We start from the raw sequence: 20,941 nt of genomic DNA, 5'->3' as shown, positions 1-20,941 counted from the left end.
TGCACTAGAGTCTTTTGCAAGAGTGATACATGGTCTGCAAGCTCAGTCATCCCTCCATCCCACTGAAGCGTGGTCCTATGTGTTGTCCTCTAAGGCATCTCTGGCTTTTTAATCAGGTCTGGGGCTCTTGATTTCCTGATTGTATATATATGTGTTTCCCAAGCATTCTTTCTTTCTTTCTTTCTCTAGGTCAGTTGACATCTCCACTGGAAACTGGCCAGGTCTCCTCTGCATTAACTTGCCACCCCGTTGGGGATGGGCTGGGGGCAGCAGGCTTGGACTTGAACAGCAAGTCAATGGGAGAGAACACTATGAAAACAGAACCGGTGCCTCCTCTTGCTGAGGCACAGGAGGTTCCGACCGTGGAAGGTGTGTGTTTAGAGCTAACTTAACCATGCTTTACTGTATGCTTGTGCTTTTACTTTGTAAATTTTTTAAAAGGTGCTTTTCCAATAATGTTGTTTTTCTGTCTTTTATGGTTTTCTCTACCTGTAATCTGCCCATTGGAGAGGTAGAAGTAAAAGCATCGTCATGAGTTCAAGGCTAGCCTCATTTCCATAGAGGGTTCCAGGCAGCCAGGGTATCACAGTGAGGCTCTTGTCAAAAGAAAAAGAAAGAAACAAAATAGAAACCCTGATTTGTGCCCACACTCATGTGTGCGCACACGTGTGTGTGTGTCTTTCAGACAAGATGTCACTATGTAGTTCTTGGCTGTCCTGGAACTAACTATGTAGACCAGGCTAGCCCTGAACTCACAGAGATTTGCCTGCCTCTGCTTTCCCAGTGCTGAGATTGCACTATCACTCCTGACCCAATTTTTAAAATTTAATGCTAGACTTAGTTCATTTTTAATTTTGTTACCATTTTCCTTTTTGGTAAATGTGGCTCGGAACTTATCAATTTTATTGATCACTTGAAAGAAGTAACCTGTTTAGTTTCTCTGTTGTCTCTAAAAGATTTCTCCTAACTTTCTAGAACTTGTTGTTTTAACTGTCATTTTTTCTGTGTGTGTGTGTGTGTGTGTGTGTGTGTGTGTGTGTGTGTTTGTGTTGCCCATCTAGTCATTTAATCAATAGATGTTACACCCATGTTACAGGGCTTATTCTAAACCATCTTATCCATGAATGTTCTGCGTGTAACATGGGGCAAAGAATAGGCTTCTGTGGGTCCTAGATCAGTAGCTGTAACCCACATAGTCTTGATGGCTGGTTGTCTGCTAAAAGTGAACAGGCGGTATTTGTCACTAGAATGTTAGACACTAACAGGTCTTGCCCTGTTAAGTTAACTAGGCCTGTTTAGCATACCAGCTAGAAGAGTTCTAACGTTCAGAAGCTTAGGGGTTTTGTTTGTTTGTTTAATGCTTTTTGTTTGTTTGAGCATACCTGGTTGTTTTCTTGAGCAGAGAGCCTTAGATGTGTAATCATTTTACTTTGGGGAGTTGTGTCTATAGGCTGTTATATCACCAAGTATGTTTATCTGCTTTTCTGTCCAACAGAATGGCTAATCAAAATGTGGGCTCCAGAACTCCTTATGACCACAGCGCTGTGTGCCTGCTGTGGAGGAACTGAGCTCAGAACTCACCCTCTGAGCCCCTCCTGTGTGCCAGAGAGTTGTGGCTGTTCAGTTTACAGAGATGCATGGGCATGCTTTGTCCTAGTGTTCTTAACTGCCTCTGGGGGAGGGGTTGTGTTTAGGCAGGGTTGGAAGGTGGGTGACAAAGAGACATTTGGAGGTTGGGGGCAAAGTACTGTGTAACCCATGACACTATCAGTGTGTGCTGTCTGACTGAATTGCAGGCTCTCTAAAGTAGATTAAGGCTGAATAGGGAAGTTGCTGTCAGCCTGAGGCCATTTGCTTTGAGGAATTTGTGGAGGAAAATCTTGACTTTCAAGTTAAGTCTAACTTCACAGTAGACAAAGGAGCCTGGTAAGTTAAGAAGCAACTCAGGCAAAATCACCCCCTCCAAGGGATTCCTAGTTTGACCCCACGTCCTGCTCTCCCTGTTGTGTCCTCCTCACCCCAGAACTGCTGGTTGCTGAGGATACAATCAAAAGAGAGCAGAGTTTGTGCCTTGAGGAACTTGGTACTGTGGGGTGCAGGCCCACCTGTTCCCAGGCACTTGCACAATAGCGTGTCCACTCTGAAAGGGGCTTGGGGAAGGGGGGAGGCGCTCTCCTTTAGAATTCTGTAGCTAAAAGGGAAAAATATGTTGTCCTAGAAGCAGAATAGGGTTCCTGGGGTTTGTTGAGGAACAAGGGCTTTATGGGAAATACAGATGATACAGAAGGGTTACTGGGAAGAAGGCCACTCATGAGCCAGGAATGCAGGCGTTATGTAAGTGAGCAGGAAGCGGGCTAGGCTGTCAGCAAACAGCTGCAGGGAGCAGCGGCAGCTCAGGCACGGCAGTGACTGTTCTCCAGGCTAGTGCCATGGCCCTGGCCTGCCTAAACCTAGATGAAGTCACGTGGGAGAAATCTGTGTGAGCCACTCCTAAGCAGCAGTTGGAGCTGGCATAGGCAACATACTGAGTTCAGAGAAGCCCAGGCCCTCAGGGCAGCACTGCCATCTTGTGGAATAGATGTTGAGTGCTTCTTCCTGGTTTGTATGTATGTAGAAATTTATATTCTAGGGGAGAGCCAGGAAATGTTCACTGGGACCAGACCCGTAGAGGTCAGGGGACAACTTTGTGAGTCGCTTCTCTCCTCTTTAGTTTTATGTGTGTTTTGGAAATGAAAATCACATGTCAGGTGACACAGCAAGCACTTTCACCCACTGAGCCATCTTATTAGACCACAACATATTTTTCTTTATTGCATGCATGTGCATGCGTGCACACACACATATGTGTTTGTGTATACATATGTAAGTCCATATATGTATGTGCTATCTTTTTTCCAGTGCTAAGGACTAGACACAGGTCACTCCTACTGAGTTCACACTCTGCTACTGAGCTACACACCTAGTTGGGCCTTTTTACTTCTACAGTGCTAGACTAAGCCCAGGGCTATGTCCAAGTCAGGCAAGGGCTACACCACTGAGTTAACCCTCAGCCCTTTGTATATTTATTTATTGATTTATTTATTTTGTTTTTCGAGACAGGGTTTCTCTGTGTAACCTTGGCTGTCCTGGACTCACTTTGTAGACCAGGTTGGCCTCGAACTCATGGTGATCCACCTGCCTCTGCCTCCCTGAGTGCTGGGATTAAAGGTGTGAGCCACCACACCCTGCTATGTTTTTTGTTTTGTTTTTTTGAGACAGAGTCTCTCTGTGTAGCCTTGGGTGTCCTGGACTCCTTTTGTAGACCAGGCTGGCCTCAAACTCACAGCAATCCACCTGCCTCTGCCTTCTGAGTGCTGGGAGGCCCAGCCTTGTATATATTTTTAAGTAAATCTGATTTGAAATTAGCTCAGGCTCATGAAAATGCTATGAGTATGAAGAAGAGCACGCTGGCTCCCACACTGTGGGAGGCTAAGGCTGGCGTATGAGGCTAACCTGGATCACCAGTGAGTTCTAGGTCAGCCTAGGCTTGTTCAAGGCTGGTGTGGAGCACAGAGAAAAAATCCTGTCTCACCATCAACAAAAGTCAGCAGATAGAATTTCTGCATGAAGTGGAGTTTCAGTGCGCCTGAGCGCAGTACGAGCTTCTCCCCACACACCTTCTGCCACACCCAGTCACTACTGTATCTGCTCTTTTAATTTTTCCTAGTGTACATGATTCTAAAGTTGGTAGGGGGAAAAAGCACAATGCCCTTTTATAATTTTAATTAATTTTGAGGCAGGGCTCTTGTATCCTAGAATGGCCTGGAACTTGCTGTGTAGGTGAAGACATCCTCAACTCCTGATCCTTCTGTCGCCTTCCAGTGTGCAGCGATTGCCAGCCACTAAGCTCAGTGTACTCGGTGCCAGGCCAGCCTGAAGGCTTTGTGCAAAGCAACCAGCCATTTGTCACCTGAGCTGGATCCCCTGCCATCCTTAATAATTTATTTATGTTAGACAGGGTCTCACTCTTCTATCCAGTTTGCCCTTAAACTCACAGCAAACCTCCTGCCTCAGTCTCTGATGTGCTGGGGTTCTAGACTTGGGCCATTATATCTGGCTCTTTCATTGTATGCTTCTTATTTAGTTGTTGTTATTGTTGTTTTTAGTTATAAGCATAAATGGGCTCATTGAACATGTAGTGACAGCTTGCTATTTTCACCTAGCAGTGTTATCTTGAAGCTCAACAGATTAGTAAATGCAGCCCTGCTTCATTCTTCCCCCGTGTCTTTTCCCTGACTTTTGGACAGGTCTTGTGAGGCCCAGCTACCAGCCTGGCCTTATGCTCCCTGTGCACATCGGGGTGACTCCTGATCCTGCTACCTCTAACCCCAAGGTGCTGGCATTACAGGCCTGTGCCTAGGCTTCTTCACCCCCCACCCCATCTCTGCACTGCTGGGGATGGATGAGCAGCCTCACACATCTAGGCAAGGGCTCCAGCTAGTCCTATTGGTTCCATTCAATGCTTGGTTACAATTCCATAACCCAGGCCCGGGAGGCACTTGTAGAGTGAGTGCTTGCTTAGCTTGAAGGAAGCCTGCATTCAAACCTCAGAGCCACAGAAACCAGATCTAGATGTACACACATGTCATCCAAGCACTCAGGAGGATCTAAAGTTCATGACAGTCTGGCGTACGTGAGACTACATCTCTTAAAGAAAAGGTTACATCCTTTAATCCCCAGAACTTGAGAGGAGGATGCAAGCAGATCTCTGAGTTAGAGGCCAGCCTGGTCTTCAGAGCAAGTTCCAGGACAGCCAGGGCTACCTACGCACACGCAAACCCTGTCTTGAAAAACCAAAAATAAGTAAGTTAATTGATTTTTGAAAAGGTACATAATGTAGACTTGCTCTAATTTATCTGATAAATTCATGGACATTTAAGTTTATTGTGACATTTTCATTTCAACATTTGGCTAGTATGAATTGAAATCTGTTTGGGTCCCTCTTGGGTTGTTTTTCATTGCTTCAGAGTAGAGAAAGTTATTCTTTCACAGACCTGTGGAAATACTTTATTATATGGTATTACTGCACAGGACACATTAGAAGGTGCAGGTGCTCAGAGCTGGTAGCATGTTGTTCATATATGCCAGCTGTGTTAGGTCTGGGTGCTGAGGCAACACCAGACAGTGAGAAGGAACTCCTTTCATCCCGCTAGAGAAGTGGTAGGTAACAGAATCCAGCAGCAGATGCTGAGTTCCAGAGATGAGATACATCATGTAGTCACTGTGCCAGCAGTGGGTGGCATGTGATCCCTGCCAGAGAGGGCCATCTGGATCCCTCCCCATATGCTGAGCTGGGTCTGGATGGAAGTGAAGACTTGGTGTTAGCCAGGGAAAAATGGCAGGGGGAGGTGAGAGCCATGAACAGAGGTGTGAGCCATGAGCAGGTGTGATGTGAGAGCAGAAGCGGCCACTGGAGTAGGCAGTGCTGGCCTGCGGGACTGAGGCTCTGCTGGAGAGTCGTGCCTTTGGAAAATAAGATGGTGCTGAGAATTAGGTCGGCCTGAGTATCATTAATGTCTTTACCTTAGGTTTTGAGAAATTATCAGTGGGCACACAAAAAGAAATTAAAAGGCCAGGCAGTGGTGGCACACGCTTGTAATCCCAGCCCTCAGCAGGTAGAGGCAGGCCGATCTCTGAGTTGGAGGTTAGCCTGGTCTGCAAAATGAGTCCAGGACAGCCAAGGATGCATAGAGAAACCCTGTCTCAAAAAACAAAACAAAAAAACAAACAAAATTATAATGTAGATTTAACACGTTCATTAATTTTTTAGTGTATGAGTATTGTGCCTGTGTCTGTGTGTGCAGCAGCACGTTCCTGCCTGTGTCCTTGGAGGCCAGAATAGAGCTTCAGAGCTCCTGGAAACGGGGTTAGAAACTGTTGTGAGTGACCACTTGGGTGCTGAGAATCACACTAAGGACGCTGGAAGAAAGCAGCCAGCGCCAAACACAAAGGCTTCGAATATTTTTATTTTCTTGTGGTCTGTTAGCCAGGCATTGTCTGGGGCTAGGCTCCCCTGAAAACTTTTTGGGAAGGAACTCACTCTTTAGCTGCTTGAAGGTGGTGATGACTGAAAGCATCAGTGTTTTGCTGGCCCTTCTGGGTCATCTGCACGTTGCCCTGTGGGCAGTGGCTCAGAATGCAGCCTGTGTTGTTAAAGCAGCAGAGGAGAGACCAACTGCTGGGACTTTAGCCTCACAAGCAGAGACTCACGGATGGGGCTCAGACTCGAGGGGCTGCATGGAGGAATTACACAAGGGGGAGAGGACCACTAGGTGTGTTGGATGCTCAACTACCTAGACAGCAGGAGTTGAAGATTCCTAATGTTCAGATCATCCACTTTTGATGGATGCTCTCTGCCTTGTTAACACTGCCATCCTTGACTTGAAAAGAGCTCTTGGTTTGGCTGGCTATGAGCTTTGTCCTAGTGATACCTGGCGTTTTCTTTTCCCTAGGGAGTCTTCCTTGCTTACCTCAGCCTGTGTGATCCTGGCACTGCCACCCTTCAGAGCCTCCTAGGTGCCAAGCTTGCTTGTCTTAGCAGTACAAAGAAGAATCTGATTTGGGGACAGTTTTTCCGGCTTATCTGACTTCAGAAACTTGCTGCAATGGTAGACTGCCAGGTCCCGTGTCCCAATTTAGCAGAGTCAGGCCACACCTTGGAGTCTGTTTATAAGTAAGGAGATAAATGATTAGGCAATTGGTAGTCTATAAAGATGAAATTGAGTTGGCTCCAGAAATTATCAAGTGTAGAACGGTTGGTTAGTGTTGGTCTGAAGGCTATTGTGAGGGCTTCCCTTGGCTACTGGACTGCTCTTTCATTAGGTTTAGCAGTTAAGAGCACTCACTGTTCTTGCAGAGGTGCCAGGCTCCTTCCCAGCACCAACATGGTGGTTCACTGCCGTCTGTAACTGTAACTCCAGTTCAAGAAGATCCAACCCCCTCTGCTGGCCCCTGTGGGTACCAGGCATGAACATGGTCATACCATGAGTCATGCAGGAAACACTTACACACACACACACACACACACACACACACACACACACACACACACACACACTTTAAGACAGGCATGGTGGCACACGCCTTTAATCCCTGCATTCAGAAGGCAGAGGCGGGTGAGTTTGAGGTCAGCCTGGTCTGCGTAGCAAGTTTCAGGACAGCTTTGGCTTCACAGAAATAGATTCTCCGATTCCTCCCAATACAAGATGCTCCTATGGGGTCATGATGACTCTGCTGCTTCCACACACCAGGAGCTTTGTGGTTTATTTTGGATTTCATATGTTTAGAAATATGTAGACAAAACTGAGGGCTTCAGAAAGTAATCTGCTCTTCACTAGCGTGTGCAGGGGGCGATTGAGAAGCAGTTCACATTTAGTTGACAATTACAGTAGCTGTCTCCGTCTAAATTTTAGACACCTACAAGCCAAGCCTGCTTATGGAGATGTGTTTTATTTTGGAAAAACATTTTCCGCGCCCCCCCCTCCCCCCGCCAGACAGGGTCTCTCTGCATAGCCGTGGCTGTCCTGGATTTGCCTTGTAGACCAAGCTGGCCTCGAACTCACAGCGATCCACCTGCCTCTGCCTCCCGAGTGCTGGCATTAAAGGTGTGGGCCACCACGCCCGGCTCACTGTCCCATATTTATTGTGCACCTAAATGCTAAGCAGCTCTCTAAAGTGCTTTCAACTCTTACAACTCAGCGACAGCATTGCCATTATCATCTCCACTCTGCACCTGAGCAAACTGGGGCTAGGGGAGTGAGCGGGGAGTCTGAGTTTGAAACAGACCATCCAGGCATGGAGCCCTCTCCAGCTGCGCAGCATTGCTCCTTGCCTCGTGCCTTGGCTAGTGTGTGTACTACAAGTATGCAGCTTTGTTTGGTTTGCTTGGAGACAGAACTTTCTGGAATCCCGACTGACCTTGAGCTCCCTAAATAACTGGGGCCACCTTTGAATTTCTAATTCTCCTGCCTTTGGTCCTGAGTGCTAGAGTTACAAGTGTGTAACATCTCAGATTATAGAGTGCTAGAGGTAAAAGTCAGGGCTCTGTGCATCTAGGACTTTGCTACACATGAGCCCCTTGTTTTATTGTTTGAGGCCAGGTCTCTCTGTAGTGTAGTCCAGGCTGGCCTGGAACTTGGTAGGTTTCCCAGGCTGGCCTCACACTCACACTCACACTCACACTCAGCTTCTTTAGTGCATTGGATTGCTGGTATATTACCAGATCTAGCTGGGTCCACATTCTTGACTGGTGAGAATGGCGATTGCTTGTGGAATTAGCTCACACTATTGTTTGTGTGTGTGCACACATTTGCATTTACACAACTGCAGTGCGCACAGGGCCAGGAGAGAGTGTTCAGGTCCTGGCAACTAGACTTACAGTGGTTTGACGCTGAAGCCCAGGCCTGACATGGGTGCTGGGCATTGAACCTGGGTACTCGGCAAGAACAGTCCATGCTCTCAACCACTGTGCCATCTCTCCAGCCCCGTAGATTTTAATTCAGAGATGTTTCTATTTTGGTATTCAACTTTCCCATTACAAGCAAATAGATCACAACCCAGGGCTTCAAACACACTTCAAGAATGTTGGGGCTCATCACCTGTACTTGACTTCTTGCCACCCGCAGATAGTTGCTGCCAGTCTTGATGCACTTTGACCATGTTTGCTCATGCAGTAATAGTTGAAGTTGGCTGGTAATTGTTGAGATATTATGGAAGGGGATTGTTAGGTTGAACCATTTGAACTAGTAAATATTTAACCTTCAGAAATCTACAGAAATGGGAACTACCTTAGTTAACATTTAAGAGTACTGGCTAATATAGAGGACCTGGGCTTAATTCCTGGTAGCTGCCTGTAACTCCAGTTCCAAGGCACCTAACACAGACCCCAGGCTTGCATGTGGTACACAAACATACATGCAAGCAAAGCAGCCATACACATAAAATTAAATAATAAAATAACCCTACATAAATAAATGAAAGGTTTTTGTTGTCCAAGAGGAAGAAATTCCAGAGAACCTGGGGTATGTATGTGTTTATGCATGAGTGCACGCCTGGAGGGAAGAAGTCTTTTTGTTTTGCACCAAGACTGAGTCTCACTGTGTAAACTAGGTTAGCCTCATGCTCGCTGAGGCTAGTGCTGCTTGCTTGCTTGCTTTCTTTCTTTCTTTCTTTCTTTCTTTCTTTCTTTCTTTCTTTCTTTCTTTCTTTCTTTCTCTGTGGAATTTTAGTGCTGGTATGGTGGCTCGTGTCTGTAGTCACAGTATTCTGGAGGCTGAAGCTGACTGAGTTCGAGGCCAGCCTGGGTTACATAATAAGATTAGAGGTTTGAAATTTGGATTCTATACTGATGTCCTTTATCTAGAGTTCTGTATTTGAACAGCATGTAGCCCATGTCACTTCAGATTACCTTCCCTCTTACCTGTCGATAATTTGGACCTTCTTTGTCTCTTAGCATGGGCAGAAAATTTCTTGAAGGCTTTCTGATTTGGCATGTGTCCATGTTGTAGTTTGTGTGTGTGTGTTTTATTTTTTTGTTTTTTTCATGTTGTAGTTTTTTGTTGAAGTTAATTATATAACTGCATTCACCAGACCTCTAACCCTATTTTGGAATGTGCTGTTTAATTTAGATTAACTTTAAGATTTAAACATATTTTTCTTTTGATGGTACTTGCAAAAGTAGTCATGGTATGTACCAGAGATTTGGCATGTGACCTGTTCCTAATGGAAAGTGTGTCAGTGCATTAAAGAGAACTTTACATACACAGAAAGGTCCCTTAAAGATGTGGTGTAGAGTTGGAGGGCAAAAGATAATTAATTACTCTTATTGGCTTGCGGGAACTGCAAAGGGAGACCTTTAATAAACAGTATCTTTTCGTTCCTTTGAGATAAATATTTACCTGTATGTTTCAGTGTGTTTGGGTATTTTGCCTGCATGTTTATCTGTGCATCACATGTATACAGTGTCCAAGGATGCCAGAAGAGGGTGTCAGATCCCCTGAGGCTGGAGTTATAGATGGTTGTGAGCTACCATGTAGGAACTGGGAGTTGCACCTGATCTTCTGCAAGTGTAGCTCAGGCTGGCTTTGAACTTGAGACCTTCTTGCTTCTGCCTCCTGAGTACTGGGATAACAGGTGTCCACTCCTAACACTGAGCCATTGAGCTGAGTTTCTGAGGCTCTGAAGACCTTGTGGTAGCTTTATTCCATCATGCTGAATTACAGTCCGCTACCCTCTGCCTGTTTGACTATGGGAGGCTTAGACTTTGAATTTGCTCGTTAAGCCTCTGGATTCTCGTACCCTCCTATCCGCTGCTAGTTTCTTTTTGTGTGTTTGCAGTCTTTAGCCAAAGCTGAGTAAAGTCAACCCCCTGTTCGATTACTATTGTAAAGCCCCTTAAGTTTTTGTTTTGTTTTGTTTTAATTTATTTATTGTGACTATTGTGCTCAGCCTGCATGTACACCTGCAGGCCAGAAGAGGGTGTTAGATCACATTATAGATGGTTGTGAGCCACCCTGTGGTTGCTGGGAATTGAACTCAGGCCCTCTGGAGGAACAGGCAGTCTAAGCCATCTCTCTAGCCTCAAACCCCTTGGGTTTCATAAGGAGTTCTCTCTAGCTCTGTCCATAGACTGGTAAAGAATGGTGGTGAGCTGGGTATAGTGGCACACGCTTTTAATCCCAGCACTCACTGGCGGATCTTTGTGAGTTCAAGGCCAGTCTAGTCTGCAAAGTGAGTCCAGGACAGCCAAGGCTACACAGAGAAACCCTGTCTCAAAAACAACAACAAGAAAAGAATGGTGGTGTACCTCAATCTGGTCCAGCTCACAAGCCACAAGGCCGGTCTTGTTCCAGTCTGTCTCAGAGCTGCGCCACTCTCCTCTTTCCAACACCAAATCAGGGTTGTTTCCTGGACACTGGGTTTCTTCTCCCCAGACAGTGCTTTGGGAGGTGGTAGCAGCGTGTGCCTGCTGCTCTGCCGCTGTCCCTGGTTTATGCTGGCGCATGTTCCATACTGGCCAGCACAAACCCAGAGCTCCTGACTTGTTTTTGTTTTGTTTTTTTTTTTAACAGTTCCAAATACTTTGAAGAAAACAGAGGACTTTGTGACGTTGAATGTGCCATCTGTGGACCTTGACCACAAGTTTCGATGCAAGGTTGTGGACTGTTTGAAGTTTTTCCGCAAGGCTAAACTGTTGCACTATCATATGAAGTATTTCCATGGGATGGAGAAGTCGCCAGAGCCAGAGGAGAGCCCAGGGACAAAGCATGTGCAGACTCGGGGCTCTGCAGTACCCGACAAAGCCAGCCAAGAGAGCCTGACCAGGAAGCGGGTGTCTGCTAGCTCCCCAAGTGAGTGTCTTGGTTCTGTGTTGTGTGGGGGTGGGTGGGGGGTGTGTAGGGGGTGCTCTCTGGCATTTCCTAGATGGAAAGCTGCAGTAGGTTGTTTGGTCTAGTTGATGAAGTGGTTTGTGGGAGTGATGTCATGGAACTGAAGCCCCCTGGAGGAAGCAGGAAGCTGTGCCACTCTCTGTTCATGTGACACTGAGTTACCACTGAAGGCTGTGACATTCCCAAGCAAAGGAGCTCTGAAGTCAGCAGAAGTTGGCTCAGAACAGATGGATGCTGTCATGCCACCCTCTCAGACCCCTGGCCCATTCCTGTCAGGACAAAAGCTCACTAAAAAGGCATTTGAGTGGTGGCTTAATCTCAGCACTCAGGAGGCAGAGACAGGCAGATCTCTGTGAGTTCGAGGCCAGCCTGTTCTGTGTGGAGAACAAGTTCTAGGACAGCCAAGGCTACACAGAGAAACCCTGTCTCTAATCCAAAAAAGGATTCACCTGAGTCTGTCACTGTGTTCAGGTGTGAACCCTTAAGCCCTTTACTGCACCTCAAGATATTTTCTAAAACTTGCTTATCTTGTACAGAAACTACAGTGCACCAGCACACCAAATTTCCCTTTCCATCTTAGCAGAGAACCTCCCCCACCTTTTTAAAGATTTATTTATTACTGTGTATACAGTGTTCTGCCTACATGTAACACCTGCAGGCCAGAAGAGGGCATCAAATCACACTATAGATGGTTGTGAGCCACCATGTGGTTGCTGGGAATTGAACTCAGGACCTCTGGAGGAGCAGTCAGTGCTCTTAACCACTGAGCCGTTTCTCCAGCCTGAAACCCCCTTTTCTCCTTTCTCTTTTTCTTTCTTTTTTGTTTTTTTGTTTTGTTTTGGTATGATTTCTCCAGATTTTCTGTGTAGTCTTGGCAGTCCTGGACTCACTTTGTAGACCTTGAATTCCACAGAGATTCACCCTCTTCTGTCTCCCCAAGTGCTGGGATTACAGGTGTGCACCCACCCCCCTACCCCCCCCCCCCAGGTGCCTGGCTGAGTGGTTAGATCTTTTTTATTGAAGTGTATGCTTGTTGAGCATGGAGGATGGCTCTGGGTAAAACACTCAGTGTGCGCATGAGAACTAGAGTTTGGATCCTCAGCACCCATGTAAAAAAGTTAGATGCCATGGTGTAGGGCTGTCACCCAGAGCTGTGAATGTGGGGAGGAGACACATGGGCCTCAGAGGCTCAATGGCCAACCGGCTTAGCCAAAATGGTGAGTTCCATGATCAGTGACTGTGTCTCAGAGAACATGAAGGAGAGTGAGAAGAGTGCATGTGTGCAAGGGTGAGTACACAATTGTGTACATATACCATATCTCTCCCTCCCTCTCTCCCCCCTCTCTCTTACACACACACACACACACACACACACACACACACACACACACACACACTTTCCAATATTAAATGCAATATGAGATTTCTAGGACACCTGCTAGTGTCTGTATAAGATGGTGTTTTTGGAACAATGGGGCAATGCCATAGGATCTAAGCTCTCTGGCACAATGAGAAGGCAGTGTGTAGCTGTTCTAGATCTAGGACGACATAATGTGTCAGGGTTAAGGTTGGTCATGTGTGCTGTGCTACTTACCAGGAATGTGAACCACATGTGCAATGCTCTTGTTTTCTTTTTTTGAGACAGGGTTTCTCTGTGTAGTAGCCCTGGCTATCCTGGAACTCCCTCTGTAGACCAGGCTGGCCTCAAATTCACAACTGTGAGTAGGCATTCAATTTATTGGCCTGTGTAGCTCTGTTTCCTTCAGTTGGCTTTGTACCTGGTGAGACTAAAGGCTGAGTTAGAATGAGCTGCCCAACGAAGGGCCAGTGTCTAGGGCTAACTAGGAAGAGAGCTGTGAGCTATAGCATGGGGCACGTGCCACCCTAGTGGCTTTACCTAGTCTTGCTCAAGCCCCAGCAGGAGATGGCTAGTTTTCAGAGTGGGGTTGTAGATTGAAGACTGCAGAGCCCATGCCTGCTCTTTTAAAGCAGAGATCACCACAGGGAAAGTTGCTTATTGAGCAGGAGATCGGAATGCTGGAGTCAGAGTTGGTCCAGGCTAACCTAGATCAGCCTGTTTACCATGCGAGGCTTGATTGCCCTGCCAGCAAACTGTAGTACCATAGTAAGCAGTGCAGATGGCAGCAGGAAATAACACTCTGGTGCCCAGAGATGCATTTGAGTCTAAAGCCAAGGTTTTCCAAGGATGAGAAAATGACCCGGGTGAGAATGGCAATAGGTAGTGAGCACAGGAGAAGAAAGCTTTCTCTTCCTACCCATGATCCTCTCTCTCTGGGCTAAGCCTCTGTCTGTGTAGGAGGCTGGCGGAAGTGCTCCCTACAGAGGCTGATGTCAGGACTTCAGTTCTGGGGACTGTGCAGAGGGAGAGGATGGCAACTTCCACATGTCCCACAGTTCCAGAGGCTGGGACTTCCTAGGCTAAAGTGTCACTAGTGTGGTATTTGCAAAGGATTTCTTCCTGCATTTTCATATGTATTTCTGGTTCCTTCTTAGAAGGACATTAATTCTATGAGGAAAGCCCTACTTCATGATTTCACATGCCTCCCAGAGGTTCCTTTTTTTATATACCATCGCACTGCAGATAGGAATGTAAAAATAGAAATTTTAGCTGGGCAGTGGTAGTGCACACTTTTAATGCTACACTCGGGAGACAGAGGCAGGTGGATCACTGAATTCAAGAGTCTGTGGAGTGAGTCCAGGACAGCCAAGGCTACACACAGAAACTCTGTCTCAAAAAATTGAGAAAGAGCCGGGCGTGGTGACGCATGCCTTTAGTCCCAGCACTCGGGAGGCAGAGGCAGGTGGATTGCTGTGAGTTTGAGGCCAGCCTGGACTACAAAGTGAGTCCAGGACAGTCAAGGCTACACAGAGAAACCCTGTCTCGAAAAACCAAAATAATTAATTAATTAATTAATTAATTAATTAATTTGAGAAAGAAAGAAGGAAAGAAAATGTAAGAGTTTGGGCTATAACTCAGTTGCAGAGTGCTTGTATAGCATGCACAAAGCCCTGTCAGTATTGCCAGAAAATATCAACTTTAGGGATGAGGGATTGAGAGACAGCACATAGTTCAGATACATCAATTTCACTCATGTCACCTTCTCTTATTGCAATTCAAGGGTGTCCCAGCATTGTGACAGTGTAGCATGTTGTTGCTACCTACAAATGTTGTGGGCTGCATTCATAGCTGTCCCGTGATGCCTATGGCTAAGGGCCACAGGTTGGACATCTGCTAGGTGTTGCACAGTAGTGGCAGGGTAGAGAGACTCTGGGACGCACTGCTCATGTAGCGAGGATAAATTGAAGGGACAAGCCTGCTCCTTTGGGCGCAATGGGGTCATATAGAACAGTCTCTGTCCATTCACATTTCCCATCTTGGGAACAGTGTACAGAGCTCATGCCCCAAGACTTTTAGAAGATCTGTCCATCCGAGTCTGTGTGTATCCGGGTCCAGGTGTGTGTGTGTACAGGTTTGGTTTTGTCTTTCCTTTTCCTGACTAAATTTCACAATGTAGCCCAGCTGGCCTTGAACTTCACTTATTTATTTTAAAATTATTTTTCAAAAAAATTTTATTATAATTTATTCACATTACATCCTGATTAATAATCCCCTCACTCTTATCTTCCTATTGCCTTCAAAAGTCCAGTGTGCTATTCATTGTGCCACAGAGTGGGTTTTTTTGTTGTTGGTGGTGGTAGTTTTTGTTTTTTTTTTTTTTTTTTAAGTTTTTCGAGACAGGGTTTCTCTGTGTAGCCTTGGCTGTCCTGGACTCACTTTGAGGACCAAGCTGGCCTCGAACTCACAGTGATCCCTCTGTCTCTGCCTCCTGAGTGCTGGGATTAAAGGTGTGCGACACCACGCCCAGCCTTATTTTAAAATTTTTATCTATTTATTTATTTGAGAGATAAAGTTTCACTATGTAGCAACTCTGGCTGGCCTGAAACTTGCAATGTGGACCAGGCTGGCTTCGAACTCACAGAGATCTGTCTGCCTCTGCTTCCTGAGTTTCAGCAAACTTTCTTCTAAAGGACCAGGTAATGCTGTGAGCTCTGAGGACCCTGAGTCACTGTTCTCACTGCTCAGCTTGGCAGCTGAGACACACAGTGAATGGGTGCTGCACATTCCATCCAGATTTGTTCATAGTCCCAGGCAGCAGCCCAGACCTAAAGGCCCGGTGACGGGGAATGTATCCCCAAGGCAGGACCAGGCCAAGGGCTGTGTGTTATTTTTTGCCTGGGCATACTAAAATTACTAAGAAAAGAACAAGATCCCAGAACTGAGAACAAACTCTTAAATTACAACTCTTGAATTTGTGTTTAATTCTAGCTGCAAAAGAGAAGGAAAAAAACAAAGAGAAGAAATTCAAAGAACTTGTGAGAGTGAAGCCAAAGAAGAAAAAGAAAAAGAAAAAGAAAACTAAGCCTGGTAATTTTCCATGGAGAGCTTCCCTGCTTAAGAAAGACACGCAGGCCTTTCCTGGGCCTTGTGAGCTCAGCCTTAGTATGGGCCCTGGAAGACGGGGTGGGTAGAGGGAGAACATTCAACCAATGAGCGTTATTTTGAATGTTGTTATTGCATGTGCATTTAGGATGTGTATAAGAGAAGGTGTCCACACGCCACAACTCACGTGCCACAGCACACCTGTGGAGGTCAGAGGTGTCCACGTGCCACGGCTCACGTGCCACAGCGCACCTGTGGAGGCCAGAGGACAATGTTCAGGATCTAGTTCTCTCCTCCGGCTGTTGGTTCTAGGGACTGAACTTAGGCCATCAGACTTGTGTGACAAGTTTCCCACTGAGCCATCTTGTTGGCCTCTCACCCAAGTCTCAGAAAGTTTGACTGTCCCTTATAAGTGCCTCCCCACTTGTTGCATTGGCCACTGTGTGCTGTGACAGGAAGTATATGGACGAGCACAGGGATTGCCTAAGTAACTCTTAGTGCTCCCTCGAGCGCTGTGAGGCCGCCCTAGCACGCGCTTTAGCTCCTGCTGCTCGCGCACTCTCAGCCCTTCAGCTTCGGCATCCCACGCCGTGAGGCTACAGGTGTGCGTGATCTGCTTGGCTTACTTGCATAACTGTTAAACATCCAACTCTCAGGAAAAGCTTCGATTCTTGAAGAGTTTGCTTGTGTCCCAAAAGCAGTTTTTCAGAAAATCTCCACTGCAATCTTGGGAGCTAAAGAAATGCCATGTTTTATCCTCAGTGTCCCTTCTGCCTTACAAAAGTCATTTTACCAGAAATGAAGGCGGGATGGGGGTAAGAAGGAGGTATTCTCAGTGGTGCCTGCCTTCAGCCCTCTCTGTACTGTGCTGCACCCAGGCCTTTGAGCTCTCTGACCTCAAAGGCTGTTATTGGATGGGGTGGGATGCCTGATGGTGCCTGGGGTTGCTCATTTGTGCCTGTTGTTGGTCTTGTAGAATGTCCCTGCAGCGAGGACATCAGTGACACCTCCCAGGAGCCTTCTCCACCCAAAGCATTTGCTGTCAGCAGGTGTGGGTCCTCACACAAGCCTGGGGTCCATATGAGCCCACAGCTCCATGGTTCAGATAACGGAAACCACAAAGGGAAATTGAAAGCATGTGGTAAGAGAGCGCCCTCTCCCTCATCACCCATGAGAAAGCATGTGGTATAAGACCAGTGGGTGCTGTGGAGTAAATACCCAGTTGTTGTAAGTAGTCAGGCGCCAAGGTCTCGTCTTATCCCTGCAGTTGACCCCGCCTCTTTCCCTACTGTGTGCAGAACTCTAAAGGTGGCTGGGGATGGAGATGGCTATAAGCCAGGCCCTGGTGGGCTAGGGGACATTTTAGAGTCCTTTGGGTGATGGCTGTGTGGTTCATGAGAAGCCACTCTTCTGACAGTGAGCTCAGGGATGCTGGGAGCCGCTTTGTGTTCCTCGGTGAAATGAGGCCATGTAGTTGAGCCCCGCTCAGGCAGCACGGTCGCGTGAGCGGTTCTAGCAACATGGGTTCTGTTCCCAGGCCTGTGGAAGTCCCTGGGGAGTGGGGCTGAGACAGTGTGGTGTACACAGATGTTATCTGTGAGTTTAGCATAGTGACTGCTGCTTCCCTTTCTTTCCTTCCAGAGGAGGATAATTTGAGCGAGTCTTCTTCTGAGAGTTTTCTTTGGAGTGATGAGGAATATGGTCAAGATGTCGATGTGACCACCAACCCAGATGAGGAGCTTGAAGGAGACGATCGCTATGACTTTGAGGTGGTCCGTTGCATCTGTGAAGTGCAGGAGGAAAATGACTTCATGATTCAGGCAAGTAGAGTTTCCAGAACATGGTCAGAGGAGAGAACGTGAGGCCAGCAGCAAGCGTGAGTCTGTGGGCAGCCCTCTATTGCACTGACAGCAGTGGACCAACCGAGCTTGCTTTCTGGGAACTCTAGGCTGCTGAAAATAGCCCATGAGGAGAATGGCAGAGAACTAAATTGAGGCCAAAAGGGAAGGCCTTGCCTGTGGTCACACAGTGAGGGCCGGACAAGAAGGACTCAGAGTGTAGAGTGACAATTCGGTCTTCTTCATGGGCTCATCTTCTCTTGGAGATAAATTTCCCTGGTAGCCTGAAGAAATCGAGTCTGGTTTTATAACTTGTCTGCCTCTGCTAGTTGTGTGTTTGTGCGTGTGCCCGCATGCTGGCAGCAGGTGTTCCCGTGCCCACCATGCGTCTCTGGATAGATTACATCTATTAGGAAGCACAAGCCCAGCCCCCTTTATTTGCTTTCTCTGTTTTATATATGTGGCATCAAATTTTGAAGTTGATTTGATTTAATGTTCATTGTTGAATTTGTCTTCTTTCTAGTTGATGGGTTTTATGCGGGGGGTGGGGGGGGTAGGGGGGGTGGGGGGGTGGGGGGGGTCAGAGTCTTTATCTTAGTTACTTTTCTGTTGCTATAATAAAATATCCTGACAAAGCAACTTAAGGGAGAAATGAGCTTGGCCCACAGTTCTAGAGGGTACATAGGCCACAGTATGGCATGCTGCAGGGCATGAAGCCAGCTCATCATATGGTGTCAGCGGTCAGGAAGAAGAGTGGAACTAATTAATTAACTAATTAGTACCTGTGTGCTGTGTGTGGCTCACTGTCTCTGCTCCTACAAAGTTCAGCATCCCCTGCTTAGGGAACGGTGCCACCTACAGTGGGAGGGTATTCTACTCAACCTTCCCCAAGACGATCCTGAATAGACAGGCCCACAAACTCACGTGATCTAGACAACCCCTAGTGAGAGACTCTTTACAGGGAGTTCTGGATTCAAGCTAATGAGACCAACCACAGTCTCTCTCTGTGGCCACGTTTGTCCTCAAACTGCCTCTGCTTCCTAAGTGTTGAGATTACAGTCACTTGCTACCATGCTGTGTTGTCTCTGCTTCCTAAGTGTAGACCTTTGTGGTTTCTTCTAGAACTTCAGGTTTCTTTTTTCTTTTGGTTTTTCGAGACAGCGTTTCTTTGTATAACACCCATGCTGTCCTGGACTCACAGAGATCCACCTGCCTCTGCCTCCTGAGTGCTGTGATTACAGGTGTGCAATACTACGCCTAACCAGAGGTTTTTTAGCACCTTATTTACAGTGGTTTGGTAGGTTTTTTGTTGTTATTGTTGTTTTGTTTTTTTGAGACAGGGTTTCCTTGTGTATCCCTGGCTGCCCATGAGCTAGCTCTGTAGACCAGGCTGGCCCTTATGTCCTTATGAGTGTTTTATCCTCCTGCCGTTTATTTTGGTGTGGAGTGAGGGCTGTGGCTTCACAGTTTACTGGCCGTGTGCTCCCTTTTTGAAATGTTGCTTAATTTACTGCCTTTCTCTGTGCATTTGGGCCTCTTTCTTGAAGTATCTGGCAGGGCCAGCCTCCCCTTTTCCTTTTTCTTCTTTTGCATAAATCTTCTGACTGCTAATTTTAGAGTTCTGCTTAGTTAAACAGCCACAATATTTTATCATCAGCCCAAGTAGAGTTGGAGTCTTCATAGTAGTGACTTGTGTCCAGGCTCAGTGGCTTTGGTCTTTGTGTTCCTCAAATGGTATTTTAGATTTTCTCAGAATTCTTGTGTGGTGCCTCTCCTTAGCTGTCCTGTGGCTTGTTCTCGTTCATTTGATGGACACAGCACACTCCACTTTGCCCCTTTGCTTGTGTGTATGTATTTCTAAGGTTAATCACAGGAACAGAGTTGTCACTGTGAATTTTGACGATTGGCTCTTATTTCTTTAGTTTTTGGTGAGTCCTGGTTCTCACAGCTCAGTCATTAGTGAGAGGGGCTTGGTTTTGTATTTGAGACAGGGTTTCCCTCTGTAACTCTGGCAGGCCTGGAGCTTGAGGTCACCATGTCTGCCTGACTTACTTATTATTCTGTTACCTGCTTCTCTCTGCCTTTGTTGTCTTGACTATTATGACGGTGGTATTGATTATCCCCTTGGCATAGCCTGGAATCACTTGGAACCCAGGCCTTTGGGGGATTACCCAGATGATGTTAATTGAGGAAGCAGTTATGCTACCTTGGGCAGCAGCATTCTCTGGTTGGAGAGAGCTGAGCAGCCTCAGCGTTCCTTACTCTCTGCCTCCTGACTGTGGACACCACGTGACCAACTGCTTCAGGCTCCTGCTGCCTTGCCTTGCTTGCTATGGGCCCTTAATCATGAACCAGATAAGCCCCCTCTCCCTCAAGTTGCTGTGCTGGTTACTTCTTTGTCAGTTTGATGCAGCTAGGATCATTGTAGAAGAGGGGACCGCAACTGAAAAATGCTTCCATTAAGATTGGCCTGCAGGCAAGCCTGTGTGGTGTATTCTTGATTAATAATTGCTGTGGGAGGGCCCAGCATACTGTGGGCAGTGCTATCCCTGGGCAGGTGGAACTGGGTGTATTTAAACTAAAAGGCAGGCTGAGCAAGCCGTGGAGAGCAATCAGCAAGTAGTATCGTGCATAGACTCTGCTTCAGCCTCTGCCTTTGAGTTCTGTTCTGACTTCCTGTCATGGTGAACTGCATAACCTGCAAGTCACACAAGTCCCTTTTTCTCATGTTGCCTTGGTTGTGTTTTTTCACAGCAATAGAAAGCAACTAGGATAGTTGCTTTGGTTGGAATCTTTTATCATAGTAACAAGAAAAGAAACAAGGACACATATTTCTTTTTTTCTGAACTGATTTGCTCGTCAGTAATTAGGAGTTCCTGATCAGGCCTTAGCTGCTCTGCCTTCCAGCTCTGTCCCTGTTGGTACTGATGACATTAGTTTTCAAGGGGGCCTTTTTGTGCCCAGGGAAGTCCTTTGATGTTGGTTTTGTTGTTGTTGTTGTTTTTGTTGTTTTTCCTAGACAAGGTTTCTCTGTGTGTAGCCTTGGTTGTCCTGGGGTCACTTTGTAGACCAGGCTGGCTTCAAAGTCACAGAGATCCACCTGCCTCTGCCTCTCAGAGTGCTGAGATTACAGGTGTGTGCCACCATGCCTGGCTGGGAAGCCCTTTGTTGTGTGGACCTATCTCCAGGGGGTGAGTGCTGTCTGAGCTGTGGCT

The 20,941-nt window shown here is 46.7% G+C and overlaps 1 protein-coding gene and 1 long non-coding RNA gene across 6 annotated transcripts in view; one reads left to right on the top strand and one right to left on the bottom strand.

Moving 5' to 3' along the window:
- The window catches only part of LOC311594194, a 522,815-nt gene that overhangs the window by 59,524 nt on the left and 442,350 nt on the right, over positions 1 to 20,941 (bottom strand). The gene's annotated exons all lie outside the window — the stretch shown is intronic.
- Positions 1 to 20,941, top strand: part of PHF20 (PHD finger protein 20) — a 97,345-nt gene that overhangs the window by 61,803 nt on the left and 14,601 nt on the right. For 4 of the 5 annotated variants that reach the window (XM_084775665.1, XM_084775661.1, XM_084775662.1 and 1 more), the window contains 5 exons: positions 190 to 369; positions 11,109 to 11,387; positions 15,775 to 15,873; positions 16,865 to 17,029; positions 17,530 to 17,708. In XM_084775665.1, coding sequence (XP_084631791.1) covers positions 190 to 369; positions 11,109 to 11,387; positions 15,775 to 15,873; positions 16,865 to 17,029; positions 17,530 to 17,708 — 902 coding nt within the window. The remainder of the gene's footprint in view (positions 1 to 189; positions 370 to 11,108; positions 11,388 to 15,774; positions 15,874 to 16,864; positions 17,030 to 17,529; positions 17,709 to 20,941) is intronic. The other variant, XM_084775664.1, reaches the window with a different exon arrangement.

Source organism: Acomys minous (assembly GCF_964271855.1).
Source record: "Acomys minous genome assembly, chromosome: 3".
NCBI lineage: Eukaryota > Metazoa > Chordata > Mammalia > Rodentia > Muridae > Acomys > Acomys minous.
The sequence above is the reverse complement of the archived record's forward strand: the minus strand, read 5'-3'. Positions and strand labels throughout refer to the sequence as shown.